General features: G+C 37.3%; 1 protein-coding gene across 1 annotated transcript in view; it reads left to right on the top strand.

Annotated features, from left to right (window-relative positions):
• The first annotated feature begins 273 nt into the window (after positions 1–273).
• Positions 274–17,975, top strand: part of LOC140142642 (uncharacterized) — a 30,538-nt gene continuing 12,836 nt past the window's right edge. The window contains 4 exon segments of the mRNA XM_072164644.1: positions 274–486; positions 8,976–9,190; positions 16,650–16,775; positions 17,487–17,661. Coding sequence (XP_072020745.1) covers positions 329–486; positions 8,976–9,190; positions 16,650–16,775; positions 17,487–17,661 — 674 coding nt within the window. The 5' untranslated portion in view covers positions 274–328.

Here is a 17,975-nt window from a genome sequence, read left to right as displayed (position 1 = left end):
CATTACAAGCATCTTGGAATTGACACTATATCACAGTGAATGCGTTGTTCGATTTTAACATAGTTTTTTTTTCGTTTTTGAAACATTAAATAACGTCTTTCTGCTGCGCTTTTTCTTTTTTCTTTTTTTAAGTTTTTTTTAAAGTGGTAGCCATACATATTGTCATGTCGATATGCCTGGTTTAGCGCAGCCAACGGCAGTGTTTTCATGGTAAATGCAATGTCACGTTAGAAGCTAAATACATGATAACAATTATGGTGAAGCACAGGAAAATAATATATTGTAATAAGTGATAGTGGTTGATACACTGCTAGCAATCGATGAAACCATGGCTGACGCATGTTTTTCAAAGAAGGAAATACTAACGTTTCTTATTGGAGCTTCCATCGGAGCTTTATTTTTACTATTGCTTATTGACGTAAGTCCTATGAACCAGACCGTGCCTTCTATTTCCACAAGCCGTGTACCAGAGCCCCAAATTGTAAGGTTAGTTTTACAAATTTTATTATCGAATCCAAACAACGTAAATATAACTTCATAAATCATAAATACCTATAATAAACACAAACAAAATGTTTTTACATTAAACTTGGTATAAAGACGTGTTTTGGTTTTGGTCAACGCCTTTTAAAACATTTATCGTACCGGGCTGTAAAACGTTTTGTATGAAAAAATACTACAAATGAATTTTTTTGTAAATGTTGTAAAATGTCATTGTAAAATTTTGTTGGCAAACATTTTTGCAAAATAATTTGTCAACACATCAAATAATATTAATGTTAAATGTTTTGCAGTAAGTTTACTAGACTATGCCATAGTCGAATTTTGACAAATGAAGATATGTTATTAATCATGAAAAGTAAAGTATACGTATTCTTATATTATTTAATACAACGTATCTTTTGGAATCTACCAGTTCAAGTACTTTGACCCGAAGCCATCGTCCCTTCAGGCCTACAAATTGGCTATCCAATCCCTTATTTAGCCAGTATCTTTGTGTATTTTCCCTGCTATTTCCTTTTGCTTCTTTTTGTCTGTTTAGCATGTTTTGGTGCCTTTTTGTGTTTTTATTTATTATCTATATTTGTTTTTTTTTTTTTTATTCACGTATCCCTTCAATTTATTGTTTGTCAATATTGGGTTTTGTCTGACGTTTCGCCGAATGTTATAAAAAAAGTTACTGATCCCGAAATTCCGAGTAAAATCACTTGAGAAGCTAACAAACAGAGGGAATACGGTGACTGTAAAGGTCTGATATGAAAATCTACCGATTGTACACAAATTAATACAATACAGAGTATGCACAATGGGCAAGTGGACTACGGTCTACAAGTCTACAAGTTTGCCAAAATGTTATTAAGACATTTTATACCTTTTATATAACCCGACATTTCTATACAATATTTTGTGTTTGCTGGGTTGGCCTACCGCCGTTTGTTTTTCAAAGCTGAGCAGACAAAACGATGCATGATTTGCTCCATATACACAGAATTATAATTTTAATTCTGTGGACTTTATATCATCATCGTAAAAAGTGTGGTCACCAGGAGTCCAAAATCTATTTTTTAACAATAAAAATCAATATTTTCGTATTACTGTACTTTACAACTTTTTTTTACCAAGGACCCCCAGGGCTGAGACCCCCACCCAATTGGGTCAGACACCTGGTAGCAGGAAAACAGACAACAGAAATGACCCGAAATGACCACATGCATGGAAATATCAGAAAAGGCAGAACAATTTAGAGTTATTAATTAGAGAGTTTACAGGAAGGTGTAAAATTAATGTTAGCGTTAATGTTTGTTGGTTTGGTGTAGGGGTGATGAAATGGAATTTTCCACTTTTTATTTTTCACTGCATTTTGAATTATGAAGAGGGTTGGTAGAATATCAGAGGTGCAAAATATCTAGAATCAGTTGATGTTAACCCACTTTGTACAAAGGGTCTGAATACCCCATGCACATAGAGTCAATATGGAAATCTTAATTCAGGCTATGCTCAGCATGATTGTATTCTAATTAACCTAAAATGAACAACAAAAACATTTCAAGCAGTAACTATATTACGGTCTTGACACCCGTTTAACCCGAAAATGAATATATAGGATTAGTCAATAAATATGATAAAATAGCATAATTAATAGCTAAATCTTCCCTGGGAGACCAAAAGGGCAATTCGATGTAATTTTTAAATGCTTTAGGGGGTTGTTTTAAGTCAATTGAAATACATTTTGGCAATTGCCTCAATAAGATTGCCATTTAGATTTTTGCATTTTTCATAGAATCTACAGGGAGTGTAGAGGGTATTCAGAGACCCTATGTACAGGGGGTTACCATCAACTGATTTTCAAAAGGTTTTGCACCCTTTCATTCTATCAACCCCTCCATAATTTAAAACACAGAATAAAAAGTGATAATTATTCCCGGTAATTATCACCCCAAGGGCGCGCCATTACTTGTTTTATGGTGTGTTGGATTGTCACTTGGTGGATGTGAGAACCGAAAATGTTCAAGGTCATCCTATGTCAATTATCATCAAACTTGGCGGATGTGATCAACAATTAGCGCCAACAATTGTCAATGTCATCAAATTTGGGGGAAGATTTAGTGATGTGGCACTGATGTGCTGTAGCTTAGCTGCCGAATTAGGCTACTTTTGGAGAATGACGCGTCTTCTCGGGGATCAATTGATCTTTTCGGTAAATCTCATAAGCCTTTGCGAGTATAGTCTGCAGGCCTTTATCTACCTCGAGTCACCGGTACTAGCTTTGAAGTTCAGCGTGTTCTGCGTTAGCTTAGCGTTACTTGGTGCGTGTGCATACTTTTACGCGCGCTATAAACGTGCCGCATATGTACACGCAAGAAACTATGTTAAGCCAACGCAGCACACGCTGATCTTCAAAGCTAGTGCCGGTGACTCGAGGTAGATATTGAACTTTTTCCCTCTTGCCACAATGCATTATTCCAGGAGGGTATGTGGCCATGCGTTTTGAGTTGGGCCAGTAAATAGGTGGAGATGTTACATGCGCGCGGCAATTTAGGGTTCATCTTTTTAATTTTCTCAGTTAATATGCAGCCTATGTAGTTAAATTTGGTGTCAAATTAAAGCTTGTGATGAGACCAATACAGTAAACCTTAAAAAAGTTGTAAAAAGTTATTAACATTTGAATAATTTGCATCTAATTAGCATACTGTGCGGGGTGGAGGAGGATCAGGAGGAGGAGGATCAGGAGGAGCAAATTTAATAAAAGTGACCCCCAGGGTCATATGATGCAAGAGGTCCATTTCTTTTTCACATTTTTACAATTCACTTTAAACTGCATACTATAACACCATACAATCATATTCCAGGTAATTTAATTTGCTTTGAGAAGCAATTTTGCATATTTTATTTTCCGTTCGGGTTACACATTGAAGTCAATGAGAAAATATGCCTTGAAAGAGGCTGGCGCAAAATCATTTTAATTTTATTGAACCCTATGATGTTATATATGTATTTAAAGCTCTGACTGAGAGGAATTCAAATATGGAACTTTTAAATATGTGGGGTGAAGCTAACTTTTTTTTTAATTTGTCAAATTTTACATTTTTTCCCTAAAATATTTGGTATTTTCAGTTTCATAACTCCTTAGTGTTACACCCTGTGTCATTTTAAAGTGCATTTTTGGATTCCTTGGTTCATTTGCAGCCAGAAAATGTATACTACTTTTATATATGTTGGGTATAATATGTGAAAGATATTCGTATCTAAACGAAAAACATGCAATTTTCATCTCGCAAAAACATGTAACGCATTACCGGCCCAACTCAAAACGCATGGCCATGACGTAGTCAAGTAACCTCATAGATCGTGTGCATCCGATGGTCTTTGCAATTATTTTGTCTTAATATGGGCATACTGATTCCATATATGCGGATTATCGTAAAGGCCATCGATGTTACTAATTATGCAATTATTGAATACACGATGTAGTTACGGAGCGATGCAGAACATCTGTGTAAGAGATTATTGTTTACGTTTTATTTTCATCTCCGAAAAAAAGTGAAACGGACGCCGACCATATCACTGCGTGTCCCGTCATTAGTTTTTCACCTCTAGGTCTATAAAATATATACAAAGTTAGGTTTCAATAACAGGAAACTTTTTGTCGCGACGACACCATGACAATAAGGGAACAAACCAAAAGATGGTTCTTTCAGACAACGAACCTTTGTTTTGCTTAGTGGCCGCTACGGTTCGTTGTCTGTGTGGCAGGTCACATGGGAAAAAGTAAACACGGAACAAGGGCACACGCCGCAAGGGAACAGCCTATGGATGCGAGGCCTAAACGAAACTAGTTTCGTTTATAGGACGTCATCGATCTTTTGGTTTGTTCCCTAAGGCATAGAAATGTTGTTTTTGCCCCCGAAAGGTATTAGTGATCGTGCGCCATTATCATGATTATTGGTGATTCCTTTTTTGTGATGAAGGCACCAGCCAAAATGTCCGTATTCCAGAACGTAATGAACATAACTCTGTACTCCAACGGGGAGATGATGTATTTTGCGACACTCATACCCCTGGAATAGTGCATGATGGGAAGAAGGGAAAAAGTTTGACGCCGATGCATTGACCTGACATCAAATGACGACACCTCAGGTCTACTCGCAAGGGCTTATAGGATTTACCGAAAAGGTCAATGGTCAAAAAAAGAGGCAACTGCAATCGGATGTCAATCCCGGGGTCAATTATCTCTAAATTCGACCCACTGAGCGTATTTATAGTGAGCATGATGCAGTTATGTCTACAGTAGAATTCACCACGACCTTTGCAGGACTTAAACCCCATTAAAGGCTATTAAACCAAGATAACACTCATTGAAAACAGCTCAACACTATGTTAAATCAGATCTTCTCTGGTTAAATCCACACTACACATGTTTCTGTTTTACCTGTGCGATATTGCAATGAGCTGGTATTATAGTTTCAGTTGGGTGAACGATTATAAAGCAAACAAGGTAACAATACTGTGTGGGCCTTTGTTTCCCAAATGAGACAATAGTCTGCATATTGTTAACCAGCATACTTGAAAATGAGAAACATAATGGTTGTAGACCTAACACGGTTTGGTTTGGAAATAATTTCTTCATTTTGTGTGTGTTATCTCCTATTTACATATCAGGGAGGTACGACCATTTGCAAATGCCCAACCTATTCAGTTTTTAGCCTACATGTAATGTATTCATTATTCTTGACTAACATCAAGTACAAAAAATATCCGTCAAGTGGTTTAGCTTTAATGCCCTTCGCAAGAGAGCGGTACAGGCCGTGCTGTGCCCTTCCTTCCTAAAACGCCAAAGTGCGAATATTTCCAAACACAATTCTAAAAATTTAGGACTCGTTACAAAACTATATTTTCTAGAATTGCAGGGAGTACTTTAAATATTGGCCGGTTATTTTTCACACAGTGACGTTAACTAGGCAATGCCCTATACCTATAGCATACACTGTTTGTAGAGGTCACGCGTCAATGGTGAGAGTACTGTGTATTGTGTGTAGGAAAATGAACAGTAACTGCAGTATGGCCAACTTATCCATTATTTAGCATATATTAGCAGTGGCGTTACAAGGGGCGTCCATGGGCCCCGAGGGCTCAGGGGCCCCGAGCAAAAGCGAAAATGAAGTATGGGGAAAAGAGTAAAAAAGAAAGAAAGAAAAACAGCAAGACTTGATGGGACCCCTGTAAGCATGGTAAGATTCGCCATAAGGCAGTTTAATAAAATTGTAGGCCAAAATGATACTAATTTCCATCTTTGTAGTATTTACACTATCAGTAGCAAGGGGCACTTAGTATGTCGGAAAATGTGTGGAAATTGTGTTTCCATGTGCAATAAATTGCCTTCATCAGGCGTATTACTATAAACAAGCTCAACAAAATCTCGGAAGGCGGGAGTTGAGGGAGTTGAACATGTCGAAAGGGATCATGTATCTTTTTAAGGATTTAGCAGTGTTTTATATAATTTATATCAAATTAAGTATTTTCCGAAGTTCAACATTAACATTATATTCCAGGGCAAGTTTGAATTAAAGTCATATTATGACTTTAAGGGAAGACCCTTTGGTCTGTAGGACCTTTGGTTCAATAAAAAGAAGGAAAAAAACACAATTTTCACCAAATTTGCATATTCAATTGGCGGCCATCTTGGATTTGAAGGTGTCAAATTTCAGGGCAGTCTATGGACCCAGGATAATGAGCTAGGAACTTGATGTTTTTTAGATAAAAATGTTGGAGTTAGATTTTTTCTTTAAAAAATTTTGGCCAAAAAAACCACAATGTTAATTGCAGTTTGAAGTGTAACGAATACTCATTATTAAAACGCAAGAGTGCAAAAGAATTTTACTATATACAATGCATTGACAAATAATAATTATGTCAATTGTTAACAGGAATGATTCATACCTCCGGGGCCGGTTTATGTATACATTGGTACGTGATTCATGAAAAGAAACTTGAACAATTTCCATTGTACTTTTAATGATCGAATGACCCGTGAACTCTAGGAATTAATTACAATACAGATAGATTAAATTTAGTTAAATATGGAATGACTTCCAATTTTTGCAGACATTAAAGTTTCAAAATTCAGGATTATAGACCTACGCAAACATGCAAACATATAAATTAATTTACATAGATTACAAAATTAAAATATACGGTGTACCATGAGGGCCCGCCAATATTTTCCCAGACAAAAATATCTTTCCCAGAAAAAAATTTATCCCAGAAAAAATATTTATCGCAGAAAAAATAGTTATCCTAGAAAAAATACTTATCCTATTACCAAGAGGAATATCAGCTATAACTTTCTGTTGCGTTTACATAGTAACTGATTCCCCTTTCCAACCTGTTCTCGAGAAGCACCTTATCGAAACGACTGACCATCTTCGCACTCGTTATCCTGAAATGGGGTTCTGTATTTCTGGTGATTACAACCGAATGAACATAAATGCTATAACTCGTGGTAATGATCTTAATCAGATAATCACATTTCCTACTCGAGGCCAGGCAACCCTGGATCTCATTCTAACTAATATGAAACCCATTATTTACCACCATCTGCTCTCTCATCAATTGGTAAAAGTGATCATGCATGTGTTCTATGGAAGCCTAAAACACTACTGCTAAGAACACAGTTAAGTCCAGGATTACACGGCCTTTTCGTGATGATAATATCAGAGCATTTGGTAGATGGATTCAGGATCAGAGTTGGAGTGAGGTCCACGAATGCAATGGTACTCAAAATAAAACGGATGCTCTGCATTCTGTGTTAAACAAGGGTATGTAACTTTACTTTCCTTTTCAATTACTCAAAATTCATCAGACTGATAAACCGTGGATCACTCCACGTATAAAGAAACTCATATCAAAACGTCAAGCAGCATTTGAAGCTCATGAAACCTCAAATGGCGCCAGTTGCGTAATGAGGTGAAAAGAGAAATTGACAAAGCTAAAGTGAATTACAATGCGGTCAGAGTGAGAAAGTTGCAAAAGACTGAACCTCGTAAATGGTATCAACAAATCAAGTGTATGCTTAATTCCAGCAATTCTGATCTTGACATGCACATCCCAGGAGTGGATAGGGCTAACCACAAGGCAATGGCTAATGCCATTAATTCCAAGTTTGTGAGCGTATCCTCCCATGTTAATCCCTTGGATCATTCTGAGCTTCCAACCTTTTTGCCCGCTGTGAAACCTTCAAAATCAAGTGGCCCGGATGGAATTCCTCCCAAAATCATAAAGGAATTTGCTTATGAACTGATTGGCCCTTTAACAGATGTGTTGAATTGTTCTTTTGAGGAGGGAATTGTGCCACACTAGTGGAAATCTGCCATTGTTGTCCCCATTCCAAAGGAACACCCACCCAGCATTGATAAAATGAGGCATATATCACTTACTGATATTTTTGCTAAGGTTGCCGAAGGGATTGTGGCAAAATGGATTGTGTATGACTTTGAACCATACATAGATATTAATCAATTTGGGAATGTCAGTGGTATATCAACATCTCATTACCTAATCAATCTTGTGCACACACTTTTCCAAAGTTCAAACGCAACAATGTAGGAACGGTAGTCCTCACGGACTTCTCCAAGGCATTTGACCTGGTAAATCACAATATAGCTGTTGAAAAAAGTTGATTGCTTTGGGGGTCGGGGGGGCTATCGTTCCTTGGGTTTGCAGTTTCCTCAATAATTGCACCCCAAAAATTAAAACAAACACCAACCTACCAAAATATTCCACATATTCGCACTCGGCGACCCAGTCACTACCTGCCGCTATGATTTGGCGTAACTCGTTGCTTCCCATCTCCAGATACCTGAACTTCAAGTTCGCCCATACCCCATGCCTTTTAAGACACCAATATTCCTAGAACAAGTCTTACAAATGTTGTTAAGGATACGATACACGACTTACCGACATGTGACTCATTTCGGAATGCGATCATGTATTTTGAAGAAATATATATAATGATATGTACTTAAAGTGTATGTAGCTGCGATCAAAAACCGTCCGTCATATGAACATTTTGACCTTTCATATTGAAGCTATACATTTTTCCCAAAAAGACCTACTTTTTGGTGTTTTTGGGAAAAATCTATATTTTCATTACGGAAGGTCAAAATGTTCATATAATGGACGGCTTTTGATCCCAGCTACATACACTTTAAATACATATCATTAGATATATAAAATTTACTTCGCGGACTTTTAAATTTCAAAAATATTACTTTCTAATCATTTACCATAATATTTGTATTATAACGCGAATTTAAAAAAATCTAAATTAGTTGATATCAGATGGACATTCCTCTTATTCAAAATGTAATTCGATATGTCTCAGGTCCCATAAAAATATGTGAAAACGTCGGTATCCGAGCCCTTAATCAATTCTCAATCTCACCTTTGACCTTTTATGATATTTTCTTCCTTTTCAGGCAAGAAACAATCGATGAGAAACCGAAGCAGCGGAAAATTTTCCTCGACTGTGGTGCTAATGTCGCTTCTACCGTGGAATTGTTTAGGAATACGTACCCTGGGGGACGAGATTTTATAATTCACTCTTTTGAAATTGATGAGCGTTTGGCGCCATATTTCAGTCCATATGAAAGACACGTGTTACATTGTCCGGAAGGAGTTGCTGGCATAGACGGTAGGTATACTGAAAGCTACTGAATCGTTCATTATTTCATCTTTTGCCCGCAAGTGTTATAAATGTTTTAGCGCGAATATGCAGCTTTTCAATACTTGAAGGGTGTTAATTGACTGCATGACGCGCACTTCCAACCTTTGCTGTGCTCTCCATTCCTAACCCCTCTTTCTCCATGCATGCCCTTGCCTCCCTTTCGTATGCTACTTACCCTTTGCTTGCTTTGCTATTCTTACTATACTATAAGGTTGTGGGCGCAGGAGGCAATACCATCAGCCCTCCTGTACCTAATCGCCTCTCTGTAGTTACCAACCCCCACGTTCACGAAGATTGCTAGTCAATCGCGTATCACCTGTTGCGGCTTTGCCTTGCGGCATAGTTAACAGACGGGGGGCTCTGGGGGCAATACTCTATGACCTGAAGGCTGTTGGAGCAGTCTGAAGGTTATAGAGTATTGCTTGCTTACTGTAGTGACATCTTACAGTTTCAAGAAATCTACATTAAACATCTGTAGTGACCTGTAGGGAGAGAAGTCAAGGTCCTTCGCTCTACCATGGTAAAAAAACACTGAAACCCGAAAACCATGAAGAAATCCAATAGCACTCGGGTTAAAGCCCCGACTAATAGACTAACTCCACGACCTCAGAACCTGCAAGAAACAGAGCATCATGATGCATCAGCCCTAAACCTAATCGGAAGGAATGATGGTCCTCCTACAGCAGGGCGAACACCATCCCGAACCCCAATTAGAAGGACTGATGCTGACAAACCTGATGGGAATAGAACCTTATTAAATGCGACGAAAACATAGGTATAGGTACGTGGAATGTAAGGACACTCCACCAAGAGGGAAACTTGGAACACCTTTTACATGAGTTAGATCATCTGCAATGGGAAATACTTGGGATCTCAGAAACCCACAAGATGGGTATCAAATATTGAGCTCAGGAAATGAGTCCATCCACAGAAAAGGAGTTGCTATCATCCTCAACAAGACAGCTCAACGATCACTGATGGGTTATAACCTAATCTCAGAGAGACTGATATCAGCCAGACTTCGCACACAAATTGGTGCAGCGACAATTATTCAAGCGTATGGTCTAACTTCCTCATCAACCGAAGAAGAAGCGGATCAATTTTACGATCAGCTGCAACAGACTATTGACAATACATCTTTACAAGACATCTTGATCACAATGGGAGATTTTAATTCCAAAGTTGACTGGGAATCATGGAATGGAATACTGGGTAAATTTGGATATGGAGAGTCCAATGAAAGAGGAGAAAGACTGCTAAACTTTTGTGCACAAAATGACCTATGTATTTCTAACACCTGATTCAAGCAGAAACAGGAAAGCAGAGAGTGGACGTGGGAGTCCCCAGATGGTAAAACCAAGAACAAGATTGATTTCATCCTGATAAAGCAAAGGTGGAAAAGTAGCATTTCTATGGCCAGAAGTTTTCCCAGTGTTGACACAGGTTCCAACCACCAATTGGTACTCGCCAACTTCAAGCTTAGACTTAAAGTCAAGCCCAAACCATTGAGACAGAATAAATATGATATTCAAAAACTTCAGGATTCTACAACCAGAAGTACATTTGAGATCCAAATATGGGGCAGATTTGAACCACTTCTAGATGTACCAGACAAGGATCTTGAGGTGGAAGACCTATGGGACTCAATAAAACAAAGCTTCAAGGAAACATCTGAAAAAGTACTTGGCCTCAAGAAACCAAAGCCACAAAAGCCTTGGATTTCAGCAGAAGTACTCAAATTATGTGACGAAAGGAGAGAGATTAAGCAACAAAAGCTTACAGACAACTCAAAAAACAGTAGATACAACTTCCTGAACAGAGAGATCAAAAGACAGTCAAAACAGTGTAAGGACATCTGGATCAACAATCTGTCCAAGGAGGTAAATCATTGCCACCAAGCCTCTAAAACTAGACAGGTCTACCAAACAATCAAAACCCTAACAGGGAAACAAACTCTCCTGATGAAAAGTGTAAAAGATAAAGCAGGAAATATTCTCACTGACGAGGAAAAAATCCAGTGATCCTGAACCAGGAATACTCAGAGAGGAAGTGGAACTAGCCTTGAAACACCTTAAGGAAGGGAAGCAGCTGGACATGATAGTATCACAGCAGAGGAATTATAAGCTGTTGGTGATACAGGAATATACATGATTCATAAATTATACCGAAGGATCTGGGAATCCGAATGTGTACCAGAGGACTGGGGCAAAGCAATCATTGTTCCCATTTTCAAAAAGAAGGACAAATTAGATTGTGCCAACTATAGAGGCATAAGCCTACTAAGTCTCGCAGGGAAAGTCTTCTGCAGCATACTTCACAGCCGGATGAAAAAGCAAACCGAGGAGATACTCTCCGAATCACAAGCAGGGTTTAGACCAGGCCGTAGCACTGTTGACCAGCTTTTTACATTATAAAGACAAATGACAGAAAAATACACTGAAATAGACAAGGCGTTGTATCTCTGGTACATAGATTACCAGAAGACCTTTGACACCGTGTGGCAAGATGGACTATGGGCAGCAATGAAGCACCTAGGTTACCCGGACAAGATAGTTCGACTCTTACAGGCTTTGTATGGCACATCGAAAAGTGCAGTGAGGGTGGACAAAGATATCACAGAGTGGTTCAGTGGCTCAGTGGCCACAGGAGTAAGGCAAGGTTGCATCCTATCGCCACAGTTATTCAACATACTACTGGAATTAGTCATCAGTTTAGCAATCCAGGACACTGGCATCAAAATCCAAGGCAACACTGCACCCTCTACAACCTGCGGTTTGCCGATGACATTGTTTTAATGGCAGATTCAGAGGAAGATCTTCAATCACTTGTAATTCTAGTCCACACTCAAATCAAGAAATTTGGCCTCACTATAAATAAGGGGAAAACTGAAGTTCAGATCATCAACAAAGTTAGCCACCCAATAACCATCTTCATAGAAAGTGACCAACTGAAGCAAGTCCAAACCTTCACCTACCTGGGAGGAGTTATCACAGAGAATTCAACCAGTACGGAAGACATCAAACGGAGGATTGGACTGGCAATGGGAAGCATGCGGAAGTTAACCACAATATGGAAGTCAAAAGAAATTAGTATCAACACCAAAATGGAACTCTACCAGGTGCTAATCTTGTCAATAGCAACATATGGGGCAGAAGCTTGGACGCTCAAGAAAAGAGACGAGAAGAGATTGTTGGTGTTCGAGATGTCTTGTTTAAGGTGGATAATGGGAGTCTCCAGAAGAGATAGGCTACGGAACACATCAATAAGAGAGGCAACAAGCAGCCAGGTCACAATACTAGACAAAATCAAAGCCAAACAACTGTTCTACTGTACTTTGGATACATCGTACGGATGCCAAAGGACAGATACCCTAAACATGCCCTTGAATGTAGAATACCTGGACACAGGCCTAGAGGTAGACCCCCAAAGCGCTGACTTGACAGCATAAAAAGCAGTTGCCAAGATGTCAATCTACAATGCAAGGAGTATGGTCACAAACAGAGGCATATGGACTTCCATGGTGAAACGGCTGCTAGCTCCAAGGTTCCCAGGATCCGAGGGAGGAAAGCAATAACTCCAAGTAAGTCCAAGTTCAATACTTGTTGCTTTATACAATTTGGTATTGTCATTGGTCAGGTAGGTCATCTTATATTCTCCAACTCTAAATGTAAACAGGGTAAGAAAAGACTGGAATGAATGAATGAATGAATGAATGAATGAATGAATGAATGAATGAATGAATGAATGAATGAATGAATGAATGAATGAATGAGGGACCACAGATATGACGAGGGCTAAATGCCACTCCAGATGGATTTCAACAGCTATTATAATAGAGGCCCTGCATGGTTTTATCGATTGACTTCAAACAGAGGATTTGAACCTGTGTCCTTCACCGTAATCATGGCGCAGTGCAGTCCATGTTGTCATCAACCTATTTGATCGTAGTGCATTTGTTATACGTGTGAGAAGAACTGTCGCGGTAGATTGCAATCATGCTTTTGTTGAATGCATTTGAGTAGTCCGCCATATTTACGGGATGATACGTCATATGCACAACCTCTATAAGAGTGTCAACTACTTTTATTCATATTGTTCAAAATATAATCTTCAACATCAAATAGTGCACGAGGGGTTGAAGGTCACAGTGGGGCCAAAACATAAAAAAATAGTCTCATCATACTGTTACGATATCTCACATTGTTCCACTCATCACAGGGAAAAAAGTCAATTGTCATATTTAACTACGGTGCTTAGTTCATGAGTTAAATGGTCGATCACATGTCAACAATTTCACGTCAACACAGAGGTCAAAATTAAAAAATGTTCCAATTTCATCGAAACAGGTCTCAAATTACTCCCATGAAACACAAGAAATCTCAAACATTATAATTAATTCACAATTTTAGTGCATCTTCGTATATTGTTATGTCCCCTTAAGAGTTGTGCAGACAATGTCCAAATGAATAATTTTGTGCAAGCATAACATTTGACCCCTGATTTAATCCGATTCTTTAGGTTGCGGTTGTGCATTTCTCAAATAAATAATTTCCCTGCTGTGGATTGTTGAATGAGTTCATTTGAAAGTTTGGCTTCTATGCATGAGATGTTTAATATTTGACCTTATTTACTCTATAACTCCTGAATTAAGCACCGGAGTGCAATATGACAATTGATTTTGTTATTCCTAGCAATGAGAGTTACAATTTGAGGTATATTACAAAATGTTGGCCCTATTATAACCTTCGACCCTCGTGGGAAGCATATGGGCATAGAAAAAAAAGGAACCAATTCTAGTTTTATCCTTTGAGGTGTAAGAATGGGGCTTCAACTCTGTCGATGCTGCTGTTTTCTTCGGTTTTTTACCCAATTTGACATTTCAAAAAATACCTAATGACAATATTAATGACATACTCTTTACTTTTAGGAAATTTATACACAATTTCATTTTGTTTACACTTTCGATGGGATCACTATATAAACCTTTAATCTGCGTCATAAGTGTTTGTCCTTATTCATTCATTCATTCGTTTATTTCCATATATAAAAATATACAACTACATCAAAAATATATCAATTACAAGAAAATACCAAAGAAACACAATATGGCGGAAAAGGCAGGAAGGCCAATAAGGCCTGAGAATTGCCTTTCCCTGACGAAAAAACAAAACAAGATTATGAAATCAACAAATTAATATAAATAAAACATGACTAACATACATGACAAAATACAATGCTCGAGAATGGCCTAATATACTTAGAGATAAGATTTTGTTTAAGCTGTTTATGGAAATGTTTTATGGACTTTGAGTTTTTAATTTTTTTATCTAGGGAGTTCCAAAGCATGGGCCCGCTCGTTCAAATGGAATGATCGGAAAAAACTCTTTTATTTTGTGTTAACTGGAGATCATTATTTCGTCTTGTCGGGTAGTCATGGATGTAAGAACGTTTTGTAAAATACTCATTAAATGAATTAGGTAGCTCATGTATGGAATTCTTGTACATAAATACACCGAGTTCAAGAGAATACATATCTTCTATATTTAAAATGTTGTATTTGGCCAATAAAGGTCGGGTATGACTTCTATAATTTTTGGAATTTGGTCAATTTATCTAAGTAAAGTTTACATGTATTCCCCCAGATTAGAATTCCATAATTGAGGTACGGCAAAATAAAAGTACAATATAGGGTATGTAATATTCGATCAGGAATAAAGTGTTTTAATTTGTTCATGATACCAATATTTCTCGACAAAGTTTTGGAAACACAGTCAATATGACATTTCAGGTGAGGTTTTCATCTATATATAAGACACCTAAAAATTTGGCATGTTTCACTCGGTCCAAAGGTGTGTTGTCTAGGACGATGTTTAATCTTGCTGCACTTTGACTGATGTCATATGAGGCGTTCCTAATAACATATAGTTTGTTTTGCTTGCATTAACTGATAACTTGTTTGCTCTAATTGCAAATGGCGTTGTCCTTTTGCGTTGTCCTTTTGCTTCCCGGTTTTGCTTTCTGACTTCACAATAAGTTGCGTGCATACCGAAAAAAATGTGCTATGTATGATAAGGTGCTATGTGCATACATGATAACAAAAAAGGTTTATTCAGTGCGGAAGTGTAACAAATATAAATTATAAAGTATAAAATTGTTAAAAAGTAAGTCATTAAATTGGTAATTAAGTTGTTTTTTAATAAAATATTTGGAAAACAGCATAATTTATTGACAGAGTTGAATCCACATTCAAATACATAGTTAATTTCTCTGCTTAATCACTAGCAGGCTATATTAGCACATCTGTTATGCTAGTTGGATTATTTGCATCATTTCCTTTCTGAAAATGTGTTACTGACACGAGAATGTTTTGTGGGACATGAGAGCAGATCAGACATCGAATTGCATTCTGAATACGAGGAATGTCCTCAAAATATCTAATAATTTTTATTTTTTGAAATTCGCGATATAATAAAAAAATGTATGGCAAATTATTAACAATTGATTAAGAGAAATTACAGATTGTCTCATTTTGTCTTTAGTACACGGCTTTGGACTTAATCACTAGCAGGCGATATTAGCACATCTATGACATTGTAATCCGTATACCTTCTTCGAGTCAGTAAAGTAAAATCAAATTTTGAGATGTTCTCAAAAACTATTAATTGTCGCAGGAATCTATTATGCTAGTTGGATTCCTTGCATCATTTCCTTTCTGAAAATGTATATTTTAATATACTTCTCATCATTACATTAAGAGATATAATAAAAAAACAATATCTAAATTACTGACACGAGAAAGTTAATTTTTTGCGAGACATGAGAGCAGATCAGACGTATCGAATTGTTTCTGAATACGAGGAATGTCCTTCTGATATCAAATAATTTTGATTATTTTGAAATTCGCGATATAATACAAATGGCAAATTGTTAAAATTTATATTTTAATATTTACCAGTCCTCGAAGTAAAATTTATAAATCTAATGATAATAAATATAAAAAAAAGTGTATGCAGCTGGAAGGAAAAAACGACGATCATTATTGAACATTTTGACCTTATTATAGATATACCTTTTTTTAAATTTGTTAGGTCTTAGGTATCTTCAACACGAAATGTCAAAATTTTCAAATGATCGTCGGCTTTTCTTCTCCGCTACATTACACTCTAAATAGGCCTACATATCATTAGATTTATAAATTTTACTTCGAGGACTGTTAAATATGAAAAAGAATTAAAATATCAATTTTGAATAATTTGCCATAAAATTTGTATTGTGTCGCCAATTTCAAAAAATCAAAATTATTTGATATCATCAGGACATTCCTCGTATTCAGAATGTAATTCGATATGTCTGATGCGCTCTCATGTCCCACAAAAAATATTGTGCAAATAGTAATATTTTTGTATTTATCTTTCTCTCTCCGCAGGCAACATGACTGCTTTTGTGGAATCAGCATGGTCACCAACCCGTGGTTTAAACAATGGAATTGACATGCAATGGGGTGGTGGCTCCTTGTTTGCATTCGATGCGGAAAAGAATGATACAAACACAGGTACATTGAAATTTCAAATAAATAAATAATTATATCGTCAGCCTACTGCGATAATTGCCAAAGTTTTTTTTTTGTAATTTTGAGAACAAGTACAAAATAAGTTTTTAACATATTGAAATATATTTAATCTTTAATTTAATCGGAAGTAATTAGAGTGATTACGTAACTGGTGCGTGCTTGAACCACATTTTGTACTTTGTTCTCAAAATTACAAAAAATGACTTTGGCAATTATCGTGGTAGTGACGATATGGTAGCATCAACTATATGTACTATGTGGAGAACGTAACATTTTTATTTGCATTTGCAAACAAAGAAGGATACCCTAATCGTCCCAATGGGCCCCTAAAATCTCCTTTCGTTGTTTTTAACGGGCCCATTATGGCATCCTTTCTTTTCTTTTTATGGGCGAACATCGATCAGGGCAATAAGAAACCTTTTCATTAAGGTCTTTTCTTTTCTTTTACGGGCCCCGTATTCGAGATCTCTTTTCTTTTGTATACAAATAAGCAACGTCACGTATTTTTAAAAGGTATACCTTAAAAGGTATTGAGGGGCGGCATCAAAGCTCGGCATCAAAGCCCGGACCACCGGTTGACCGGCGGTTGAATGCAGTTGAATAGCGTTCAATAATGTTTAAATCAATATAAACCGGACAGAGCCAGCGGGTAACTGGCGGTTGAGTTTTGAAGCTATATATTCTTTAACTCAGGTGGCAAGAGGAAACTGGCCGTTAGACCCACTATTCCTACCATTGATCTTTCAAGATGGATACGAGAAAACACAAACAAAGAGGATTACGTCATATTCAAATTAGATGTCGAGGGTGCAGAATTCGACATACTGAAGAAGATGATGGCAGAGGGAACATTCAACTGGGTTGATAAGTATGTAAACCTATTTTGACTTGGTTATTGGGCCTAATGTATTTTCCTGACGTTTTTTCTGCTGCGACATACGTCGCATCACAGTGGTCGCATTCACCATGGACCACAATTGCCTCATCCAAATGGCATACTTCAATAACCTCAATTAAACACTCATAGTGCAAAATTCAATTAATGTACAAATGTATTGAGATTAAAGAAATGTGCCCTGATAGATGAACATGTTGTGGATCCTAGTGATTTTATGCTCTCTGCAGCGAGTTTCGGTACTATGCTGCAAGTTTGATTTCTCAACCGCGATTTTCCGCTCACAA

The sequence above is a fragment of the Amphiura filiformis genome, chromosome 20 (genome assembly GCF_039555335.1).
Source record: "Amphiura filiformis chromosome 20, Afil_fr2py, whole genome shotgun sequence".
Classification (NCBI taxonomy): Eukaryota; Metazoa; Echinodermata; class Ophiuroidea; order Amphilepidida; family Amphiuridae; genus Amphiura; species Amphiura filiformis.
This window is presented reverse-complemented; position numbering and strand designations above follow the sequence as displayed.